Source organism: Podarcis erhardii, assembly GCF_964252035.2.
Source record: "Podarcis erhardii genome assembly, chromosome: 14".
NCBI classification, from domain to species: Eukaryota; Metazoa; Chordata; class Lepidosauria; order Squamata; family Lacertidae; genus Podarcis; species Podarcis erhardii.
In genome coordinates this window covers 22,925,523-22,948,881 of record NC_138503.1, presented here as the reverse complement: position 1 = coordinate 22,948,881, position 23,359 = coordinate 22,925,523, and the positions used below count along the sequence as shown (strand labels likewise).

General features: G+C 41.7%; 1 protein-coding gene across 1 annotated transcript; it reads left to right on the top strand.

Annotated features, from left to right (window-relative positions):
* Positions 1–23,359, top strand: ARRDC4 (arrestin domain containing 4). Its single transcript, XM_081839142.1, has 8 exons — positions 1–458; positions 6,906–6,975; positions 9,579–9,726; positions 14,931–15,033; positions 15,753–16,009; positions 18,244–18,406; positions 19,183–19,337; positions 19,441–23,359. The coding sequence occupies exons 1-8, from the start codon at positions 122–124 to the stop codon at positions 19,495–19,497; spliced, it is 1,290 nt and encodes a 429-aa protein (XP_081695268.1). The 5' UTR covers positions 1–121; the 3' UTR covers positions 19,498–23,359.

Sequence of the window (23,359 nt, the reverse complement as noted above, 5' to 3'; positions counted from 1 at the left end):
GAGGGAGGCTGAGGCGAAACTCCCTGTTCCTTCCTCGTCTGCCTTCCCCCTCAGAGGGTTGAGGCGCCGGCGCCGGCGGTGTCCGTCGTCGTCGTCCGGGCAGGGGGGCCTGAGGCGCGTCATGGCGGCCGAGGAGTCGTCGTCGTCGTTGTCGTCTGTGGTGAAGGCGCAGCTGGCCTTGTCTCTGTCGGAAGCGGCGGCGGGCGGCTACAGCGGCGGCGAGACCGTGTCCGGGCGGGTGGTGCTGGAGGCGGCGGCGCCGCTGCCCCTCCGCGCCCTCCGCCTCGAGGCCACCGGGCGCGCCAGGGCCGCTTGGGGCGAGGGAGCCGCCGCTGTGGCCGCCGCCGCCGCTTCTCCCTCAGCGGCAGCAGGAGGGGCCCCAGGGGCCCGGCTGGAGGCGGAGGTGCCCTACTTGGACGTCCGGCAGCACCTGCTGGGGCAGGACCCGCGCCCGGCAGGTGAGAAGGAGGCAGGAAGCGGCCCATGGCGTGGGGAGGGGAGGCTTGGCTTGGTCGGGGTCTTGGGCTGCGAGGGGTCGCTTGGAGGGGTCCAGAAGGGAGAGAACAACGTATCTGGGGTGCCAACCTGAATAATATGTTGGGGTGGGCAGGTAAGCCCCGCCCCACATAATCGATCAGAGCAGCATTTGAATGGTCATGCCCATCAACCTGGGGGGCAGCCTCCTCAAATAGATTATTGGGGGATGACGTCGGCCCCTAGGGGGTTGCCTCCTATGGAACAGATCTATTGTCTGATTTTGTTCAGAATATTAATAATGTTGGCATTGTTAATAGCGCGCTCACTGCAAGTTGGTGTTTGTTTGTTTGTTACTGTTTTTGTTTTAAGGCATTTGTGCCCTGCTTAATTTCTCGCATTCCTGAGCAGTTTGCGTGAAGTTTGCATAAGGGACCAAGTGTGGTGTGAGGAAAGGTTCAGGTTCAAATCCCCTCTTGGTCATGAAGCTCAGTGAGTGAACTTGGACAAGTTGCTCTTGCAGCCTAACTAATCCACCTCACAGTGTTGGGAGGAAAAGATGGGGTGCAAGCCTTCAGCTGCTTGGAGGAAAGGTGGGGTATAAATATATGTAAATGAAACCAGGGGTCACACAGTGTAGGAGGGGCTGGGATGAGGTTGGGGGCTGCAAGTGGTAGCTTTTTTAAAAACCATGAGTACTGAGTGAAACATTACTCATTAATTTATTTCACTGCGTGCACTTATGTAAAACTTAAGTATTTTTCCCAACTCTCTTGGGTGACAAGATCAGCAGAGGGTTGTTCCTCTGCCGTCAGAAACTTGGAGAAGGAACATTATCTGTGGCAGCCCCTAAGTTGTGGGAGATCACTTGCCAAGGAAGTGTGCCATGCACCTTCATTATACAGCTGCTGTGCTCACACCCTCCTTGTGGGTTACATAGAAGCATCTGATTGGCCATTGCAGAAAGCAATATGCTGGACTAGATGGACCTTTGATCAGATGCAAGAGGGCTCTTGTGTTATTATTCCAAGCTTACTGGCAAAGGTGTTTGCCAACCCTAAATAGAGATGACAGGGATTTAATTTGGAATGTTCTGCATGCAAAGCAGATGCAGTATTGTTGAGGTATAGCTCCTCTCCTTTATAAGAACACAGGAAGCTGCACTATGCAAAGTCAGACCATTAGGCCAGGAAGGAGGCTTGTGTGATAGTTTATAAGTTTCTAAACTTGAGTGGTTTATCAATTTTTTAAAAATTAAATAATATAAGCAAAAAATCATAACCAATTTTAAACAACAATTATCATCTCATGCACACACAAGCCAGGATAAATACTGCAGCATAAAATCAATTTAATAGTGACATGAAGCAGAAATATCCAGTAAAGCAATGCCACTCAAATTCTCAGAATGACTTACAACCGGAACTAAAACATTTTTTTAAAAAAAACGATAAAGCAGATCAACAGAGAAGCATACATATGAGAGCAGCAAAATCTAAAAGTGGCAAAGTTAAAAAGAAATCTAGAGCTGAAACATATGTAAAAGGCCTGCCAAAATACACTGAATGAGTAAAGACCAGTGGCTGAGGTTTGTGTAGTTGGGGATGAATTATAGCAGCACCCTGTATTAAGGCTGCAGTTGGGAGGAAGGTGTGGAGTTAAGAGGGAAGGGGACTTAGGGTTAGGGTTAGGGTTTATTTAGGTAATTTACATGCCTTTGCTTTCTGTCAAAAGGTCCCCGAACATCACTAACAATGATAAAACAAGATTTAAAATAATGACAACATTATAAAACATAATCATGCAGCAGTGGCAATAAAACCAATTGGCCAGTATTTACTTCAAAGTTCCTTTTGAAGTAAAGTTTTCACTTCCCTCCAGAAAGTGACAGTGACTGAGCCATTTGGAACAGAAACAAACATGCGCGCACAAAATTTCATATGCCATGATCTAAAACACAATGGCTAGACATCTTTCATCTGATCCTAATGTTAAAGTAGTGTTCGAAATACTGAGTGTTGCTATAAAACCAAAAAGTAAACCCAGCCCTAGCGCTTACTATACAATTCTCCATTTGAGGGTGCCCTTCAATGTGTAGGAAATCTGTTCTGCTCATGGAGAGATATTGCTCAGTGTCATTCTTTTTATATCTACATATATTAGCCAATAACAGAACAGGATCCATTAGACAAAACGCCTCAATATGAATATTTGTGTATGAGAAATTTTGCCTGTTGAATCTCAGCCTGTTACTCAGCTCTTAAAAGCACCTGAACCATGCCAGAAAGAAGTTGGCAATTTTAGTTCTGGGCCATCATGTGAAATAACACTTGAGAAGATGTTTCTAATAATTGCTTTCCTCCTCCACACTGAAAAACTACATAGTTGTTTGGAATAGGGAGGTAGACAGGCCAAGGGCAAGAGTATGACTCGCTGGCGCAGGTGTAAAGGAAGTTAGCAAGGGACTACTCACAAGGGTTTGGTTATGGATGACTTCTACTTTTAGGCTGTGTTCATAGTGGCAATTCTTTCTGTTAGAACTAGGGTTGGACACATCTCCCTGCAGCTGTGAAGTTTACAGTAGCTTGGTGTTAAATTACTGCAGAAGATCGAAGAAAGAATTTTCTTCCATCCACCTCGGACACTTAAGAAAAAATGTTGTGGTCATTGGTGTTCTGCTTCTAGTTAAAAACAGTTCAGTACAGTATTTCAGCGTATTTCCTTTCTCATTTCAAAGCAATATGAAAAATAGGCCTGTACAGTTTGTGATCCACCCAGATGCACATAGTGCACCTTTTTTTTACCCCTGCCCCAGGTGTTGTGTAGCCAGCAAAAAACAAAGGGAGAGGAGATTTATTAAGTCTTGGTGGGTTGCCATACTTGGCTGGTAGGCAACATTCACAATCATGCTGATGATGTAAGAAAGAGTCAAAATTAAATCAAGAAGAAAAATTATCCATAGATTAAAAATCTATCTATTTAATATCATTCATTGGTAGTGGAAACCACCACAGATGACAGTAACTTTCCCCATTATATTAACAGCACTTTTAATTACGCAAAGTGCTTTAAAGTTTTTGCTGTGTGTGGTGATAACTGCTAATACAATCTGAGAGGGGGATTCCTGAAACCAGACTGCTTGACCTTGAAACAAACTGCTTGAACTCAGTGGGAGGAAGGGCAGTCACTAAGTGGTAGAGCATTTGTTTTACATGTAGAAGATCACAGGTTTACTCTCCAGGCAGACCTGGGAAAGAACCCAAAACCCTAGAGAGCTGCTGCCAGTCAGTGTAGACAATACTAAGCTAGACAGACCATTGGTTTGACTTGGTATGAGGCAGCTGCCCATATTCCTAACCTTGATTACTTTTCATTTCTTTTGAAAACCACCCAGATTCATTTGTGACCCATTAACTGAATAAGGAGTCAGACAAAGTTGGTTTGGCTGAAGTAAAGACCACTTTATTAAGCTTAAACGCAACAAACAAGATGATTATCTGCAGAGGGAAACGCCTATAGGTGCAGGAGTAAACTGAACCTCGGATGCAGGAATAAACTGAACCTGCAGCTAAGAAGACAAACCACCCTGCCTAGGCAAATGGGCGATCAGATCCCAGCCTAGCAAAGTGACGCAGGGCCCTGTACAGCTCAGGACTGGTGTCGCTTCGGCAGCAAGGTCTGGGCTGGCACATGATGGGCTCCATTTGCCCTCTTGCGCCCCCACCGTGTGTGCACTCCCTAGGCACCATGAGAACACTGTGAATGACCCCACACCCCAAGATCATGTATTTCAGACTGATTTTCAGGTTAACCTTCCAGGTCCTATTAATGCCCCTGGGGTTCCCCTGACAGTACCACACCAACCTTGGCAGAATATCCAACCAGACAAGCCTAACCACAGGCCAATGCTGCCTGATGAACGGGAGCCTATGTCCTTTCCACCCAAGTGAATTAGCAAGACTTGGGGAGAGTCCCAGATCAGTCCACAATTGAATAAACTTCGCAGCAGCTGATCTCACTGCATGCTATGGTAGCCTAGTGGCTGGACTTTCGCACACCAGCTCAGTCCCAGCTGAGACAAGTTTCTTTTTCCTCTGGCAGTGGATGTGCAGGGTAGTATTCTGGCGGCGGGGGGGGGGGGGGGCTCCTCCCCTTCCAGCAGTCAGCTTTGAGCTATGGAATGGAAACACTACATGAATTGAGATTTTATTGTACTGGTTCCTCTGAACATGATATGATGTTGAGACTGAGTAGATTGGTTAGATTCTTGACACAATGAAGCTGAGATAGAGCTGAGACTTGAAACTCAGTCTTACAAATCCAGTTCTCTGTTTACTGGCCTGTGCTGGAGTTTGGGGGGCATGAGTACTGAGGGCTGGCTCAAACAGGTCTTGGGCATGCCCAATTACTTAAGTGGGGCTTAGAGAACATTCTGGTGGTGGTTATGATGTTCCTTGAAGTATCATCCTGCTCAGTCGTTTGAATTTCTTGCCAGTTTACTCTACAACACTGCTTCCAAGCAAATCCATCTCTGTTTAAGTAGAATAGTGTTGATTCTACTAGCTGTAATCAAAGGGCAGAAGTAATTGTGCCTAAATGTCTAGATCAGTCACAAGAGTTGATCAACTTGCTTTCAGCACAAAGCTACTTTGGGCAATACCTTATCATACCAGTCAAAGGACAGATTCTTAAAGTATGTGGGAAGAGGAAGTGCTTGGCTGGGCACATGTGATGTACATCCTTTAGTTACGTTGTTCACCATTGATTCAGAGGAGCGTTCAGACGAATCTTCCGGTTGTTTCTTGAAGCAATTTGTAATCAATTTCCTCTGTGTGGAACAGTTAATTACATGTCTTGTTGGTTTTTAGTGTGGTCATTAAGATTCTTCAACAGACAGGTATGCTGCTGTGCTGTGCACAGCCTACCTTGGGCTTATACTGATTGCTTTAGTTCAAAAAGACTACAAAGGGCCTTTCTTGTTTAGGTACTTCCTGTGATGGCAATGCAGTTGGGAAGGCAATCGAAGAAGTGCATCATGCTAAAATTACTTTTGTGAAATCCACTGGATTTCTTTCACAAGTTTTAAAAGACTGGCCTTCCCCACCAGTGAGGAAGTGGGAATCTGACAAGAATTTGAGACCAAACTGTAGCAAACGGTTACACTATTCTGTAACCCTGGCTCTTCCACAGGCTGTTACACAACACGTGCAAGTTTCTGCTGTAGCAACAGGCCTAGCCAGTGAACATGGTTTCAGATCCTGCCTAGTAATACTGAGTTAGATAGACTAATGGTCTGACTCAGTAAAGGCGGCTTCCTTTGTTCCTAAAGAATGAAATGCATAGGATTGTAATGTGGGAGCATTGCACCCAGACAGCATCACAAACCATGATGTTGTTGTATTGGTGCAATACAATAGTCTGGACAGTGTGGTGTGGTAGGAATTCGTTCACACTGTTCAGTTTTGTGCAGTTAGTGGTGTGAGTGTGACAACACTTAATACTGAACATGATTCTTAAGTTTAAATGCTACATTACAATGGCTCTTACTTACACTTTGTAAATATGTGTACCTCATAAACACTAAATTTTTATTTTTCATGACAGTAGTAAACACTATCTTCTCTGTCCTTTCTTCTTACTTTCTTCTATTACAAAGTTGTTTAGCTGTTCACTCATGAACAAAAGCATTATTCCCATATATTTCTTAGGTTGGAGACAGGCAATAGTTTCAAATGTGATTCACAAGAGAGAGCACTGCTTGTAGCATGCACCCACATATCACATTTGTTCTGGTAATCAAGTGTTTGTATTGCTTGTATAAGGGGAGACAGTGGGATGCAAGAAAGTGAATTCTAACCCAAGCCATTTTGCGTCCTTTAGCAAGTTCTGCAGTAGCTCTTGGTCATAGATGAAGCACAATAGGAGTCCTCTTCAAAGTGGCACCTAAGTAATAGGTAAAGGTAAAGGGACCCCTGACCGTTAGGTCCAATTGCGGATGACTCTGGGGTTGCGGCACTCATCTCGCTTTACTGGCCGAGGGAGCTGGCTTACAGCTTCCAGGTCATGGGACCAGCATGACCTAGCCGCTTCTGGCGAAACCAGAGCAGTGCACGGAAACGCCGTTTACCTTCCCACCGGAGCGGTACCTATTTATCTACTTGCACTTTGATGTGCTTTTGAACTTCTAGGTTAGCAGGAGCTAGGTTGGCAGGAGCTGAGCAACAGGAGCTCACCGCGTCACAGGGATTTGAACCGCCGACCTTCCGATCAGCAAGCCCTAGGCTCTGTGATTTAGACCACAGCACCACCCACATCCCCTAAGTAATAGATTGCCTTAATTCTGCAGTTTGTGTGTTCAAAATCATTATGATCTATAATTTTTTCAAAAAGTGGGAGGAAAAAGCCAACCACGTGTCTTCTTTTCCCTGTAGGTGATGAGGGCTTAATCCTGTTAGAAGCCGGAAAACATGAATACCCTTTCAGCTTTCAACTCCCCCAGCAGTAAGTGATGTAGCATAATTTGACATATTGGTTTTTATTGTTTTCTTGAAAACTATCTAGGGACACTTCAGAAATAACAGAAATATATAGAGAGATTATACTTGGTGATCCAAATTCTGTCCATATATTGATTTTGTTTGGTTTGTATCTTTTTAGAGTTTAAAGAAAGTGCTTTATTCACCAGTAGTTGAGAACTGTAGAGCCTTGGGAGTGAGAATTTAGGCTTTAGTACTCTCCTGCCCTTTTCCCTATTAAATGAATCAAGCAGGATGACCTGATGCAAGCAGTTGAGATGGGGCAGAGGTAAAATGCAACATAAGATACAAATGTGCCTCTTGCAGTACTGTTTTATCTTGCGCTCACGGGCTGAAACAAATTGTGATGGAGGAGGATATGAAAAGGCAGCAGGTCAATGTAAGCAGCTTAATTTTTGCAGTTGGTAAACCTGAAGCAGTTGAATAGCATTGATATAGAGTTTTGTGAAACTCTAAATACTGTTTGTATGGGAATTGGGTAACCTTTGGCCCTCCAGATGCTGTTGGATTCCAGTTTCAGTCACCCCTGATCTTTAGCCATGCTGGCTGGGGCTGATAGGAGTCCAACAACATCTGGAGGGCTCAAGTCTCCATCCCTGGGCTAGGGCATAAAGAGAAATGTGTTCTCTTTATAAGGAGAGGGGACAGAAAAATGTGGATAGTAAGATGGTGGATGACCTAGGGAGAGAGAAGGTTATTCCTGTAGATATTTTTCTCCCTGATTGCAGAAGCTTCTTTATCCCATGCCTTCAGCAGGCAACACCTGTGCCTTTCATCACAATCATGAAGCCAAAAATGTATGGTTGAACAGTTGACCAGTCAAAAAACAGTTGATCAACAGACCAATCAAATAATGGTGAAGTGTGTTTTAAAGAGATAACTTCTTAGAAGAAAGGTAACAACTCTACAGTGTAAAGCTAACCCTTAAATCTGCTGGCTCGGAGAATTAAGATGTGTCAAAGACCCCTCTCTGGCATCCTGGGAATGTGGCAGTGCATGTCTGCCTCAGAGGCCAGTGGAAAAACACCACAAGTGTAAATTATCACTGGTAGTGTGTTACCAGGTGAGGTCCTGAAACAGGACATTCTAGGGTGGGGCAGAGGCTGGATCAACCACACTTTTAATACTCTAAAAGAATTGTACTCACCCACTTAATTCCTCCCCTCCTTGGTTTAGAAGGAATGTTTCATAAAATGGGCAAAACAGAAGAAAGGTGTGTGCGTGCGCGTGTGCGTGCGCATGTATGCATGCATGTATAGACCAAAGCTGTCAACTTTCAGATTTGAAAATAAGGGATCAGCAGCCTCACCTGTCCCGGGGACAGCCTACGGGATATCTAACAATCCAGGGAAGCAGCGGGAAACGGCGCTGGAATAAGGGAATTTCCCACCCAAAAAAAGGGAAGGTTGACAGCTATGGTATAGACAGACAGACATGTACTACACTGACTGGCACAAGCATGCAAGACTTTGGAGTTGGGTGATCCATCCCTTCACTTTCTACCCACCATCCCACTTAGAATTGATCTGCTCATTGTCAAATGGTTTGATGTATATTCTAATTACAAAATTATTATAGTGGTACAATTAAATTAACTTTTACCAGTATTTACAACTTTTAATAAATTGACTTCTGGCAATGTTAGATTAGTTCTGTAAAAATGTGAATGATTCGCTGAGCAGTTAAGCCATATTCAGATATTTACTTGTTCACATGATGAGAACAGGGACACTTGCTGGCCCTGAACCATCCATTATGTCCTTGGCTGTATATTGAGAATCTAGGCATGTAGACACCTTATGCAATTCAGAATCCTGAATGAAAGGTGATTTAAATAACATTGGGAGACTATACTTATAGAGCAGTTTCCCTGCTTTTTCCTCTAGCACATGGATGCATCTAGCACATAGGAAATGGGGATGGGATGCAACAGCTGGACTAAACGGGATTTATTTTGTTGGCTTTTGTCCTGTACACCAGACTTGACGTACAAAATTACCCAAAATAATGCAATTAAAACAATGATGTTTCCATCAGTGGCTGTTTGTGTTACTGCTTAAAGAAACCTTCAGTTGCAGCAGGTTGTCAGAGGAAGTTTTCTGCAATTCTTGTCTCTGCCCCCTGACTACTGCACAGCTAGGAGGCAAACAGTCCTCTCCTGTGTTTGCAAACAAATGAACCTATAGGGAAATGATACAAGTAAACTGCCACCCAAACAATAGCAATCTTGTGCTCATTGTTTTTTTTTATCCTCCTGTTGGTCAAATAGGTGGTAAATACACTGGCATGCCAATCCTGTTACACAGTATTTTGATGATGCCTAAAATGTGCAGGAAGCTCAAATGCTGCTTGGCATAGTTTTGCTCATTCACAGGCCCATATAATGCATACAGTCAATCTTAAAACTGTTTTGTCATGCCCTAGCTTCTCTTAAACATGCCTGCTTGGTTTATGTTGCTTATGCCATGGCATTCTAGCAAGAAGGTGGTTGACCATGCATTTGTTAAGTCTACCTCTGAGAAAGGTGCCAAACTTGTAAATGGGTATTTTGTTTTGTTTTGTGTCCAGACCTTTAGCAACCTCTTTCACGGGCAAATATGGCAACATCCAGTACTGTGTGAAAGCAACCCTGGAAAGGCCAATGGTCCCTGATCAAACTGTGAAGAGAGAGTTCCAGGTTATCAGCCACATAGATGTTAATTCACCCGTTCTACTGGTAAGAGCAGATCTAGCTGTGCTATACGTGCTATTAACCCTCAGCTATAACCAGGTCTGTGATATTTTGGTCTGTAACTTTGCTGACTTTTCAAATGCATGTAAGCTCCCTTCTAAGCTTCCTCTATAAATAGATAGCCTTTAGGCCGCTTGGATTGCCAACAGTTTTTTGTTGCTGTTTAATACCATTGATTACATCCCTGCTGGCACAGCTGTTCTGCCAAAAGTTGGGGTAGGATTGACATGCATTAATAACAATAACACAAAGCCTAAAGTACTTTATATCAGAGTAGCTACATTTATATGGCTGCAAAGACTGACACTCTCTCAGTAATACTAGGCTATAAGTGGAACCAGAATAAAAAATATTGTAGTATGAAGTACAGTACGGCTGTTCCGGATTCCAGCCACTCTGTTCCATCCCGCCACCCCACCCCCTGGTTTTCTGTTTCCTCAACAGCCAGCCAGTCACTCATATGTATTTGTTAGAAACCACTGGTCATCACAAAAATAACGTGTAAAAGTATATTTTGGCACAGGTGGTCCCCAGCTGGTAAACATTCCACTGAGCACACTCACTCCTCATTGGGCTGTTTTGGGGTTTTTCCCATACCCTCCTGGGGGTTTTTCCCCCTAAAGTTGTTTTGTACTTCTGCAAATTTTCCAGCTGCTTGTTGGGTGGTGCTGCTGTTGTGGCTATGCAAGCAATAGTATTTGCAGCCTGAATATCAGAGATAGAGGGAATGATAGAACAAGCATTATAGTGAACTATTTATCATTTCTACCCTGTGATTTAAGCTCTGGTTTTCATCCTATACATCCTTCCATTTTGCATTTCTTTTTTCAGCATTACGTGTATAGATGCAGCTGTCTCAGATCTTCTGTTATTAATATTATGGATTTACTCACATTTAAAGCATTGGGCTTCTCATGATCAGTGGAATTATTACAGAATATAAGATCAGTCTAAAGTAACAGAATGGAAGTGGGCTGAATACCCATTCCATCTAAACATAAAATGAGATCTTCCCTTCTTATTATGGGACCTAAGATCTAATAACTGCTTGCTTAAATCTGATTCTGTGATTTCTGCTGCTCAGGAAATGCTGGAACCATTTTATCTTCTCATCATAATGCTAATGTAGCAAGTATTCTGTGCTATTGGTATTCAGCATTGTTTTCCCCCTGCAGCTTTTGCTTCTTGTTAGATTGATGGTTAGGACTGGATGTATTATTTGCCCATTGTGTAAAGGAGAGGCGGAGAACCTGTGACTCTCAAGGCATTGTTAGATTCCAACTACCATCACCCTCAGCCAGAATGGACCAATAACCAGGAATGATGGGAGTTGTACTTGGAGGGTCACATGTTCCCCATCCCTTATAATAAAGTGTAACATTCTTGCTGAATACAAATCAAGTTCAATGATTAGAAACTATGCAAGATTTAAAGGTGAATAGCCTTGTCTCCTCCTCTCTGTATTTTTTGATACGCCATATCTGCCACTGTACCATCAGTGTATATATACCTGCCTGCCCAGCTCTCTTCTCTTTTCCTCCTGCACCTTTTATTTGAACAAGCCTTTGCTAATGCTTACATGAGAACTTGCTCAGCCAGAATATGGGAAGCAGTCAAGTGTTACTAAAGTGCCTTACTCACCAAATAACCATTTCATTTGGCATAGCTTTCAAACTCCATACAAAAGCAGTTTTCAGTCTGTTTTCCCTTATAACAACTTCAGCTTCTGCAGCAAAGAGTTCACCTTACACCCTTACCTATGATTCGATCTGAGAGCAAGGAAAATGTTTGTTTGTTTGTTTACAAATATATATATAAATTACAGTGGTACCTTGGTTTAGAGACGCTTCAGGTTACAGACCAGAAATAGTACCTTGGGTTAAGAATTTTGCTTCAGGATGAGAACAGAAATCGTGTGGCGGCAGCGGGAGACCCCATTAGCTAAAGCGGTACCTCAGGTTAAGAACGGACCTCCAGAACATATTAAGTTCTTAACCCGAGGTACCACTATCTATCTATTTATATATAAAAGCACCTGAAAATTTGAAAAACAAAGCACAGGGGATCCACTGATTCTCAGTCCAGTAACCTTCAATTGGCACAAAATAAATAACATTTACAGGGCTCTTTGCAATACAAAGCAGCAAGCTTCTGAAGAAAAGGTATTGACTTGATGGTTGGCATGCATTTGATCAGCACTGAACTAAGAGATCCACTCTCTGTGCACGCACACCCACACATACACACACCCACAGAGAGAGAGGGGGAGAGTTATTAAAGGGTTGCAATCACACTTGTAAATTACTCTGAGTCATTCTGGAAGAAATTTCCTAGTTGTCAGTAGTTACCAGGTAATATAAAAATGAAAAGCCTACAATTGTTCATGGCATTTAGTATCGCTTAAATGATATATGGATCCAATTTTGAATTTTGTTCTTCACACTTCAGTGGATGGCGGAACCAAAATCCAGTGGGTTATTTTTATGTATAAAGTAGGTTAAGTATAACCTTGTTTCCAGAAGTGTGTATATTTTTACATGAATGTCTGGTCCAAGGGACCCAAAGGTCAATTTTCAACGTCCTCAAGGCTTGGTTGTTCCAGTGAGTTTGGCTAGGAGTCTGATGTTCCTAATCAATGTGTCATACCACAAATGCTTTTCTCTTTCAAAATTAGCTTGCCTTCCAGCAGGGAGCTGCTGTTGGAGAAACACAGGTCCAAAACCCTCCTTGGACATGTAGAACTAACTGTCATATTATTTGGATCCTGCATAATATTGACTGGAAATTCTACCTGTCCGTGCCCCCCCCCCCCCCCCGCCGCCTGAATGACTTAATGGAGTATGAGCCAGTTCTGTACCCTTTAACTTTATTCGGTGTAATAACTTATTTTAGTGAAATGAGTTTTTACAGCTTATGAAATGTCAGACCAGCAGGAAAGGCAGACTTGGGTTAGCATTAAGGAAGATCTGATAACAGAAGCCATGCAAAGGAACAGATTGCTAAGGGAATCTTTTTTTATGGAAGGTCACTCACAAGTTTGAGTGGTGGGGGAGTGGCTTGAACTAAAATACCCATGAGGTTCTTTCTGAATCTGTGACATGTGCTTGGCTTTGTGCTTCTTAAAATTCACTCCTGTTACACAATAATTATGCACTCGTTTTGTCTGTAAAATATGTACTGCTGTTCTGGTACAGTAGTTCGAAATGGTCCAGAGAGAGGTAGATGAAAGCCAGTGGAGCTGTAGCTCAACCTCCTGCTGTTGCTGTTAAGTCTTTAGCAAGTACAGTTCACTGTAGCAAATGCAGTTCACTGCATTGTGTCTCTGGTCATTCTCTCTTTTGTGTAGGATGCCTTCAGTTTGCTTAAACTTTCATGTTAGTTTTCTTAAGTTAGCCTAGTAGGGCTTAGCACAGGTGATGTTAATATTACCTCAAGTAACTCTCCTAACCTTGTTGGCTGCATATTTTCATTACTTCAATGTTAATTAAAAATGTTAGTCACACTTATGTACTGATGCGTAGTTAATTCAGCCCTGTAGCATAACTTGCCAAATACTGTAACTGCTTTACCCAGCTGAATAGGTTGTGCAGTTTGTTTGGTTTTGTTTCTCAAGTCTAAACTAACATTTGAACTTCCATGCATTATTATGAAATGGTAATATAAACCAGTTGAGACTGCTCACTAAAACAATATCCTCTTTGGCCAAAGCACCAGTGTGCCTCCTCTTGTTGGCAACAGCCTCTGGGCATTGAGAAAAGAGTTTTGCAGGCAGGGTTTTTTTCCAGAGCAGCTTCCCATTAGGTGTACCTTAGGAAATCACATACACAAACCCACTTATGGTAACACAAAACACAAAACCCACTCACATATAAGGATGCTAGAGTATTTGAAATTAATGCAGTCATCTCTTTGTTGTGTGTTTACCATATTTATGACTGCTTCCCATATTTGTTCCTGCTTGATAAATCTGGTAACACTGAAACAATAAAAAGTTGCATGACTTTGGTTAACTTTCAAGTGGGGTCATTTTTCTGTCTATAAAGTATGAATTGACTGCTGTCCCTTTTGACCACCCCATCCTAATATTTGTAAGAATGTGAACAAAAATGAACTTGCATTTTGCAGCATAGCATAAGGTAGTAGTTCATAAAATTGTGTAAACTGGACTGGTTGTGTGCCATATGATTCTTAGTAGGCTTGAGTTCTAAATCAATTACAGAGGGATTCAGTAACCTTCCGTTTCAAAATTAACCACTGTCTACAGAGACTTCTTTATGCATTTTCTCATTTGGGTCCATTTAGATGGAGGAAAGCATGTCATCCCATTAAAATAAAATAATATGCTGTTGAGGGTTGGCAGAAGCTTTATCCCCACCATAGAGAATGGAGGGAGATGCATATTCTGCCCGTGTAATTGCTGCCTCTGTTTCACACCTCTGTCTGTTCCTGCTGAGTAAAGAAATCTTACATATGCATGGTCTCAGTGGATCACTCGTACATTGTGTTGCCCCAAACAAATAAATATTTAGGATCAATTATAACAACAAGAGAGTAGTATTACACAGTGACTTAGTACTTTGCACATGTGGCCACTAATGTCATTTAAATAATAGTAATTGATATGAACATCTGGATAGTAAATTTGAATTGCTAACCTGGGATGCCTAGTTACTGCAGCAGAGAGCAATGAGACTGCAGTGATTGCCAAAAGTGTGTATATGCAGAGATGCCATGTGGAATAAAAATGGGAAGGGGACATGTCTTCTCCAAAAAGAATTACACTCACTTTGGAGCTGTCTGAGAGAATGCAAATCCTGTTTGCCTCATATGGAGCAGTAACCTGTTAAAGTGGATTGTGGTGTGCCACATGGGTAGAGCTACCTGCTTTGCCTCCCTTGCCACGTGATGGCTACTACCAAAGCTAATGCCACTGTGGGTCTCGCCTTAACTTACCTCACTTATCTCAAGGTGCACATTTCTGCACAGACTTTTGTGGGTTGAATATGTTATATTAGTTTAATTATATTGAGCTGTATGTAGCTTGCTCAGAGACCACATGGGTAAAGGACAAGCTATAAATGCCTGTAAATAAACAAACTCTTAATTAGTGAGTCAAGCACAGGTGAATTGCTGATACCTGTGGGTTCGAAACCACTATTCTTTTAATGATTTTTTATTCTTTTTTATAGAGCCCTGTAAGACGAAGCCAGGAGAAGATGATTGGATGCTGGTTTTTCACTTCTGGTCCAGTTTCCCTCAGTGCCAAAATAGAGAGGAAAGGCTATTGTAATGGCAAGTGTATCTTCTTCAATAAGACTGAAACTGGATATTAGGTTGATAAATACCAAGTCCCACCCCTCTGTCAAGATCCTATTATCCCAAATTTCTATTGAGGGTGGAATTTTCTTGGGAGGGTTGACAAGTGGGATGGAAGGGCTCAAGCATTTCCACATCAACTGGTTTTCTTCAAAAAAAATATCTCCACTCTGCAGCTCTCACCCTGTTCTGCTGTTTTCTGAGCCAGAGTTAGGAAAAAGTGATTTAGATGGTCTGGGATGAGGGCACTCGCAGAGTAGAATTGGTGGGCAGAGGAACAGCTAAGGACCTCCCCTCCACAACCCTCTTGTTCTCCTCTGCAGGTGTCCTTCTGCTTCTATACTAGTGTTGGAATGCCATGTTTTCCCCATAACATCAATGCCATATCTAAAAAGCCTCAGGTTTTGTCACTTTAAGAGGGAAAAGGTTAAGCAGAAAGCCAAATAAATGATTATTAAAATCATTGCAGATGTGTATACAAATGTAGGACTATTCATGGTGCTTGTTGCCACAATAAACATAGGAAGTACCCACTAAACGGTTTTTTTTTTCTAAACATTATAAACTCGCAACAGAAGGAAGAAAAATAATTTGCATCATGTGATGAATGAAGTTCTTTGTCACTCAAGTACATCATAATGTTTGGTAATTAATTCATTCTTTGTGAAATTCTTTCTTTCTTTCTTTCTTTTTAGGTGAAGCAATACCAATTTATGCAGAAATTGAGAATTGTTCCTCACGCTTAATTGTTCCAAAGGCTGCTATTTTCCAAACACAGACTTATCTGGCTAGCGGGAAAACGAAAACTTTTCGGCAGATGGTCGCCAATGTGCGAGGAAACCATGTTGCTTCTGGGAGCACAGATACCTGGAATGGGAAAACTTTGAAAATTCCACCTGTCACCCCTTCTATCCTTGACTGCTGTATTATCAGAGTTGAATATTCCTTAGCTGTAAGTGTGGCTTTTCACCGTTTAATTTAAGGTTTGAAGACTGTGTTAATGTAACTAAACAGACTTAAATTCAGGCATACTTATTTTTTACTAAATCTTCCTAAGCATTGCTTGCTCCTTCAGAGAGTTTGATTTTTTCTGTATGTCCAAAAGCAGTAGGGTAACATTTAGCTGCTAGAATTTTAAGGGGTTAGGAGTCCACAACTGAAGTGGTTGAGATGGTGTTAAAATGGCTGGAAGGTAATGTTGAAAGTATGAAACAAAGCCAAATTCCTGAGGGTAGATGTATCTGAATGACAGCACAGTTATATGTGCTTTACCCCCAAATAGGGATAAAGGAAGAATCCTGCAAGCGTAGTTTCCAGAGTGAACACATCTGATCTCATCCACCCAAACCAATGTGCAGATCAGATCAGGAGTCCGTTTCAGAAGCTGCACATGGCTGGATTTGTAGAGATATTGTAGCTCTCCATAGGTATGAGGTGGCCTGAGGGCTGCCTCCCTCTTTTCTAGATATTTTATTATTGTCATCATGATTTGTTAAATTTGCATACCGCCCTACATGCATAGATCTCAGGGTGGTTCACAATAAAAGTACTACAGGCAACAGCTGTTTGGCTTGGGGATTGCGTTCCTGACCCTGTAGGTATCAGCAGAGCACATGTAAGCCTGTTTCATGCCCACTCCTATTCTGGCAACTTCCGGGTTGGGGAGATGCATGTATGCACAGTAGGGCGTGCTTTGAATGAGTGCAAAACAGTGATTGCCTGTATGAAAAACACAAAACACATAATAAAAATAAGAACAAAAACAACCGCAGCCCCCCAACAATACATTTAAAAAGGCATCAGTTGTAAATCAGCCAAAGACCTGGTTTAAGAGGAACGTTTTCATCTAGCATCTAAAGGTGTATGATGAAGGTGCCAGGTGAACTTCCCTGGGAAGAGTTTTCTGCAAATGGGGAGCCACTGCAGAAAAGGCCAAATCTTGTGTTGTCACCCTCCAGACCTCTCATGGAAGAGGCACCCAAAGAAGGGCCTCACATGCTGATCTCAGGGTCCAAGTAGGTCCATATGGAGAGTGGTGGTCCTTGAGGAGTTGCTGTCCTGAGTCATTTAAGGATTTGTAGGTCAAAACCAGCACTTTGAATTGGATCCAGAAACTAACTGGCAGCCAGTGCAGTCTGGCCAGGATCAGTGTAATATGCTCAAACTGTCTTGCCCCTGTCAGCAACCCAGCCACTGTATTCTGCACTAGCTGAAGTTTCCAAACCATTTTCAGAGGCAGCCCTATGTATCATGCAGTGCAAATATCTTACCTAGAGGTTACCAGCATAGACAATAGTAGTTAGGCTATTCCAGATAGAGACACAGCTGAGCCACCAGCCACCTGAGCCTCAAGTGTCAGCAAAGGATGCAGAAGTACCCCAAGTTGTGGAAGATGCAAGAATTACCTACTCTGGAAGAATGGCAGACGAAGGTGACTGAATTTATGGGACTGGCAGAGATGACCGGCAGAATCCGTGATCAAAGGAGAGAGACGGTGGAAGAAGCCTGGAAAAAATTTAAACTATATCTTAAGAACTGTTGCAAAATTTCGGACTGATAAAATGTTAAGGGTCAAGAAATAAAGAACTATAGCTGTAAATAGTTAAGTTAAGAAAATTTTGAGGGAAACGAAATATTGAAAAGGAATGAAGGATTGCTAAAAATTTCTGAAACAGGGGTGCAGTGAAGGGGAGGCGGGGGGAAGTCATGTGTTGTTTATTTGTGTGTTTTTTGGTTTTATGAAAATTAATAAAAATTATTTAAAAAAAAAACAAAAAAACAGAAGTACCCCAAGTTGCAAAGCCGCTCCTTCAAGAAGCCCTGTGCGCTGCCTAGCTGCGAGTCTAGGTGCTTGAAAGAAGCTTTTTAAAACAACTGGAGTGAAGACAGGCAATCCTCAGGCCACCTCATACGTATGAAGATCTATAACCACCTTGTGGTGTTTTTTTAACTTGTAAACAACATTACCCCTCCCTTTTTTAAAAAAAAATCTGTGAATTTCTTCTAATACTACGTGCGACTAGGATGGGGCAGATTGTAGTTTTGTCATTTGCAGGATTGGTGCAACCCTAATCCAAAATTGTTGGGTTTATGGAAAATTTCTGATCTTGCTTTTGGATACATTTGTAGTGCTAGGTTTGGCTCCTCTCTGACAGATTCTGTGAAATTGTGTCTCTCTCATCACAGGTGTACATTCATATTCCTGGTGCTAAAAAGTTGATGCTTGAGCTGCCTCTAGTGATTGGCACAATTCCATGTACTGCATTTTCCAGCAGAAACTCTAGCCTTGCCAGCCAATTCAACATGGATATGAGCTGGTTGGCACTATCAATGCCAGAACATCCAGAAGGTACAATTTTGGGTTATGAGATTGGTGTTTGTATTATCATTGCTGGGTTGTTGTTGTTTTTCTTGCAGTAGCAGGAGCTGCTATATACATTGCAAAAATAAATTGTGAATCTCTCATGAAGTGAATAGAGCCAATGTAAAAAGTCACAGATATTCCAGAGGCAGGGCAGGGGGACATTCAAGTGCTTATTTATTCTTTTAACCCATCTAGAAACATGCTTTACCCTTTGGGGGGCGCCTCCATTCTCCCCCCCCCGGTGCCTCCACTGTATTAAATTGTCTGTTGGGCTTGAACTGGGGAGGTTTTTGTCAACATAACCAGTGATGGTAAAACATGTGGCCCTCCAGATGTTGCTGGACTCCCAACTCCCATCAGCCCCAGCCAGCAAGGCCAATTATCAGGGATGATGGGAGTTTCAGTCCAGTAGCAACTGGAAGGACATAGGTTCCCCATTCCTGCCTTGGGCTACCTGATGTTTTGTCAGGTGACTATGAGAAGAAAATGCCATGCTGGGAAAGGAAGAAATACAAGTACATTAAGTAATAATAAATCATGAAATCCCTCTGGTTTGTCACAAGTATATTGGTGAAACAGAAAGTAATACATGTGTTCAAATTCCAGTGCTTCTTAAGTGATTCATTATTTACACTAAAATCTCATTTGTGTTGTTGGTCATCAGCCATCATAGAGTGGGGCTTAGGAGAAGATTCATCTGCAGAAGAGAACCATGGAAGTAGTAGCTAATGTATGTTTTAAAAAATATTTTCTTTTGCTAGCACCGCCCAATTATGCTGATATTGTGTCAGAGGAAGAGTTCTCAAGACATGTTACTGCTTATCCACAACTAATTGACTGCAATGAAGAACTATGCTGCCCTATGTTGGCCTACATTCAGGAGTTCCGGTTTCAGCCCCCACCTCTCTATTCAGAGGTAAATCAAGATCCCTGAGTGCAACTTCTGTCTAAATCTACCAAAAAAAGTTTATATTAACTTCAGAATCCCAAGCAGTAAAGTGTATTTATTTTCTCTGCAGATTGACCCACATCCTACTGAGGTAGAAGACAGACAGCCAGTTTCAATAATGGCTTAAGGATGATTGAGAAAGCTGCATCTTGATCAGATGGAATATCTTGATTTTGTTTTCTACAGCCTAAAAGTTTTTTTAAAGCAAATTATTGCTTTAAGGTATCAAGGCAACTGAAACATTAAGATGGACTACACCATGCCTCTTTGAGGAGAGGCAAGAGATGGAAGAAAGTCTTGTTGTTTAGCTGGCAAAGAAGAAACCATGAGGTCAGATTACCAGGAAAGTGGCCCCTATCTTACCTGGAGCAACTGAAAAATAACTAAGAAGAGAGAAAATTTAGAAACTGGTGCATATAGTGCAAAAATCATGCTGAGGATATTTTCAAGAGCAGCCAAACCACATAACAAAAAGGCTGCACTGAGGAGATATAGTTGTTTTATCTGCATGACTAAATTATCCTGAGAAGGGACATAAAAATAAGAGTAAGCTTCTAAAAAGCACTCCTTTAGTTTACAAGGGCTTCTGCTTGACAATTTCAGTACCCAAGCAAGAAAATCTGAGGTCCTGACTGTACTCAGCATCAAAAATAAGAATGTATTAATTTAAAGAAAGAAAGAAATGTCAGATGGACACCTATCAAGTAGTGGTCTTAAAATGCATATTGCTTTATAGGGAATATTAATATATAGCAAGAGTTATGAAGGTGCCAGCTCTTTTTAATTATGAATGGCAGACATTTATTTCAGTGATGAAGCTGGAGTTTTGTTGCTGCACTTCAAGTTTTTGTTTTGTTTTGTTAAGGGAAATACAGTTAATTTTTCTACAACTCTCCAGAACTGTTTTTCCCCCCCTGCATATTTACCAACGGGACAAAATCTGGCAAGGGCAGCCAAATACTACACCAGTCCTTAAATTCAGCAACTTAAGCCACTGCCACTAGAGCAATTATAGGTAGGATGCTTTAGCACTCTGCAGGAGTGTCTATAAAGAATGAAGAAAGGAGTAGCTATGATTTCCAATAATGAATTACTGTGTTTAAAAGCCTTTTTTTAAAAAAATCTACCTCTGTTTTGGATATGAGAGCCGAGACCAAAAAGCGTAATTCTGCAGTTGGATCTGCCCCTGTTAAATTTCCAGTTTGATAGTCATTTCTCTATGAATTTTGGGGGTTGGGAGAGAGGTTCTTGGAGAATCTTTATTTAGTATGGCAGTTCTCCTTAAAAGCAACATGAGAACCTTTATCAGTGCACGTGTTTATGTACAGCAATCTGGCTCACTTATCAGGGAATTGTTCTTTGCTTTCTTAAGAATTGGGCTGTCTCTTTACTATGGTGCAATATAACTTGAGTTGTTCCTCAGGTCATTTAGAATAGTGAATATTGCTGCTAAGCATAAAGTCTTATATTAGGGGTGCCTCATAGATTGAAGGAAATCCTGTATAGTATGTACATTATATTTTTAAGCAGATATACTGCAGCTGGCAGAAACCTAAATTGTCCATTAAATTGTGGATTTATTATGTTTGCAACGAGTAAAAAGGAAGTATTTCTAAGGGGGGGGGGCTTTTATATGATAGTGCATGCACCTGTATGATGCCACCCCGCCTTCTCCCTTCAGATCACCTTTTCTATCAAGCCTTTGGTATAGTCCCCTTGGGCCTATGCCCAACAGTGCATATACATTTCCCTGTTTCCCGCTACCTTCACTTCTCTTCTTCTCTTCCTGTCTCCTTTATCAAATTATGGATTGCAAGCTGCTTGGGCAGGGACTTGACCTCTTGTACACTGCAAAGCACCATACCTTAATGACCCTGTATGAACAACAAAGAACTTTGAAGCAGTCACCATCTTAAGGAAAAAAACAGTGCCTCTAAGATGACTTCTGCATCTTTAAAAATAGTTTTTAACAGGTATAAAAAAATTAAGCTGCGGCCTGATTTAATTGGGGTCACCACTTCTAAACAATTTACCGTAACAGAATAATAAGCATTGAAGCTTTAAAAGACACACACACACACATTAAGGGCCCTGGAATTGCATTACTGACTTCCTCTAATATTTGTGTTTATATTGTGTAATATTTGTGTTTTCTTGCTGAGTGGATATTTCTACTAGTGATGGGGTCTGTTAGCAGTTTGTGGGGAGGCCAGAAGTACATTTTTTGTTAGAATTGTATGCATGGAGGCTTGTCAGGCACAGCTATTGGGGAGGGGAGAATTAGGAGAAGGGAGCAAAAATGATTAATTATGGAGAGAAACGGCAGTGAAACCCTATATTCTTAATGTGAGCACACTGAGAAGAAGAGGGAGTGGATCCCTCCCATTATTGTGGAATGGATAAAAGTCTTAACTTACTTGCTCAAAGAGCTTCACCAGCCATTAGTAAGCAGAGTGGAGGCTGGATTGCAGCCAAAGGTGGCAGAGATTTCTCCTGACATGTGTGCAATGCCTCTTGAGATATGTGTGTGCTTATTACTGCCTGTTGCACTGTTGCTTACAAGTTGCCAAACAAGGTGAAATTTAAACAACATGAAGGGAGGAAGAATCCATGGTCCAATATAGGGACTATTTGCTACGATTCAGCAAATGACTAGCTAGTCAAAAAGTGAGGGACTTCTAAAGCCAAACTATATTTCACACGGAGCAGCCAGTTAGTTCTTTAGAGTCTATCTTTCCCTCCCCTCAGCCAGGTGAATTTCTTCCTCTTTTCAAGCTTATCTGATACTAGCAAAATGCCAGTGTTTGCAGTGGATGGAGTGTTTCTGGAAAGGCAACTTTGCAAATGAAAAGAAAAATCATTTGTAGGGGTCTGGTGTGCCCCAGGCACTTACATCCTTCTTGTGAGAGTTGAGTTGTCTAGTGCTGGAGATAGAGATCGTTGCAACATTGTTTCCAGGCAGAGCAGCTGGCATCCTACCTAACCCAAAAATATCAACAAGTAGTTTGCATTGTGAGAGGAAGTAAGGGGAATGGACTTTAAGGTGGCTTAGCCTGTGCCATGATGTTCCCAACCACTTGGTGTCAAACCTGCTGGGTTCTATTGCTTGGGCACATTAGAGTAACAGTTTGGCAAAACTGACTTCTAGACGTATTTATTCATTAATTATCTGAAGTGAGGAGCTAGAAATGCCTAATGTTTTATGCTTGTTCAGATGAGATGAGAATGTGACACTTTGCCCATTTGCTGTGTTTATGTATCAGAAAGAAAAAGAAGCTTGAACCAAAATTGCATTGCAACTTATTCTTAAAAAAAATAATACATTTGTCTTAAAATCCAATCCTGAGTGGTATCCCAGATGCCTTTTTTATGGGATGCCTGTTTTTTTAAAAAATGCAGGATTTCATCTGATGAGAACTAAATTAAGTCTCTTAACTCCTATTTATTACTTGAATAGCAATACCATGGCTGTATAGCATGCATGTCTTGGGAGGACTAAAACAATGGTTATTAGGTGCTTGCAACGACTTGACTGTAATACCAATATGAGCTGGCTGTTGGTATCATTCTTGTCATACAGCAGAAGAGCATGCATCAGTACAAAGAATGACAATGCTGCTCTTTTGTTTTCAGTCTTGGGATCACTCCTGGGTTACTTGCAAATAAACTGTAACTGTGGCCTTAAGTAGTATGTGAGCGGGGGCGGGGGGAGTCTTCAGAAGCATGCTGTATCTTTATAAGGCTCTGGTTTGAAACTGAAAAAGCAAAGCTCTGCCTCCTGTACTTAAGGCAGAATTTGCTCCTTAATAATGTATGTTGCATAATGATGAATTCAATAATGCAGGGGTTTGTGTTTTTGTGTTTTCTCAGCTACTGTAAAACCAGGTTAAAAGCCAAGCAAAAAAAAAAATCACCCTGAAAAATGATTGTACTTTATATTAAAGTTTGAACCCTATGGGTTCTGTTTCTTAATAAAAGCACAAAAAGCA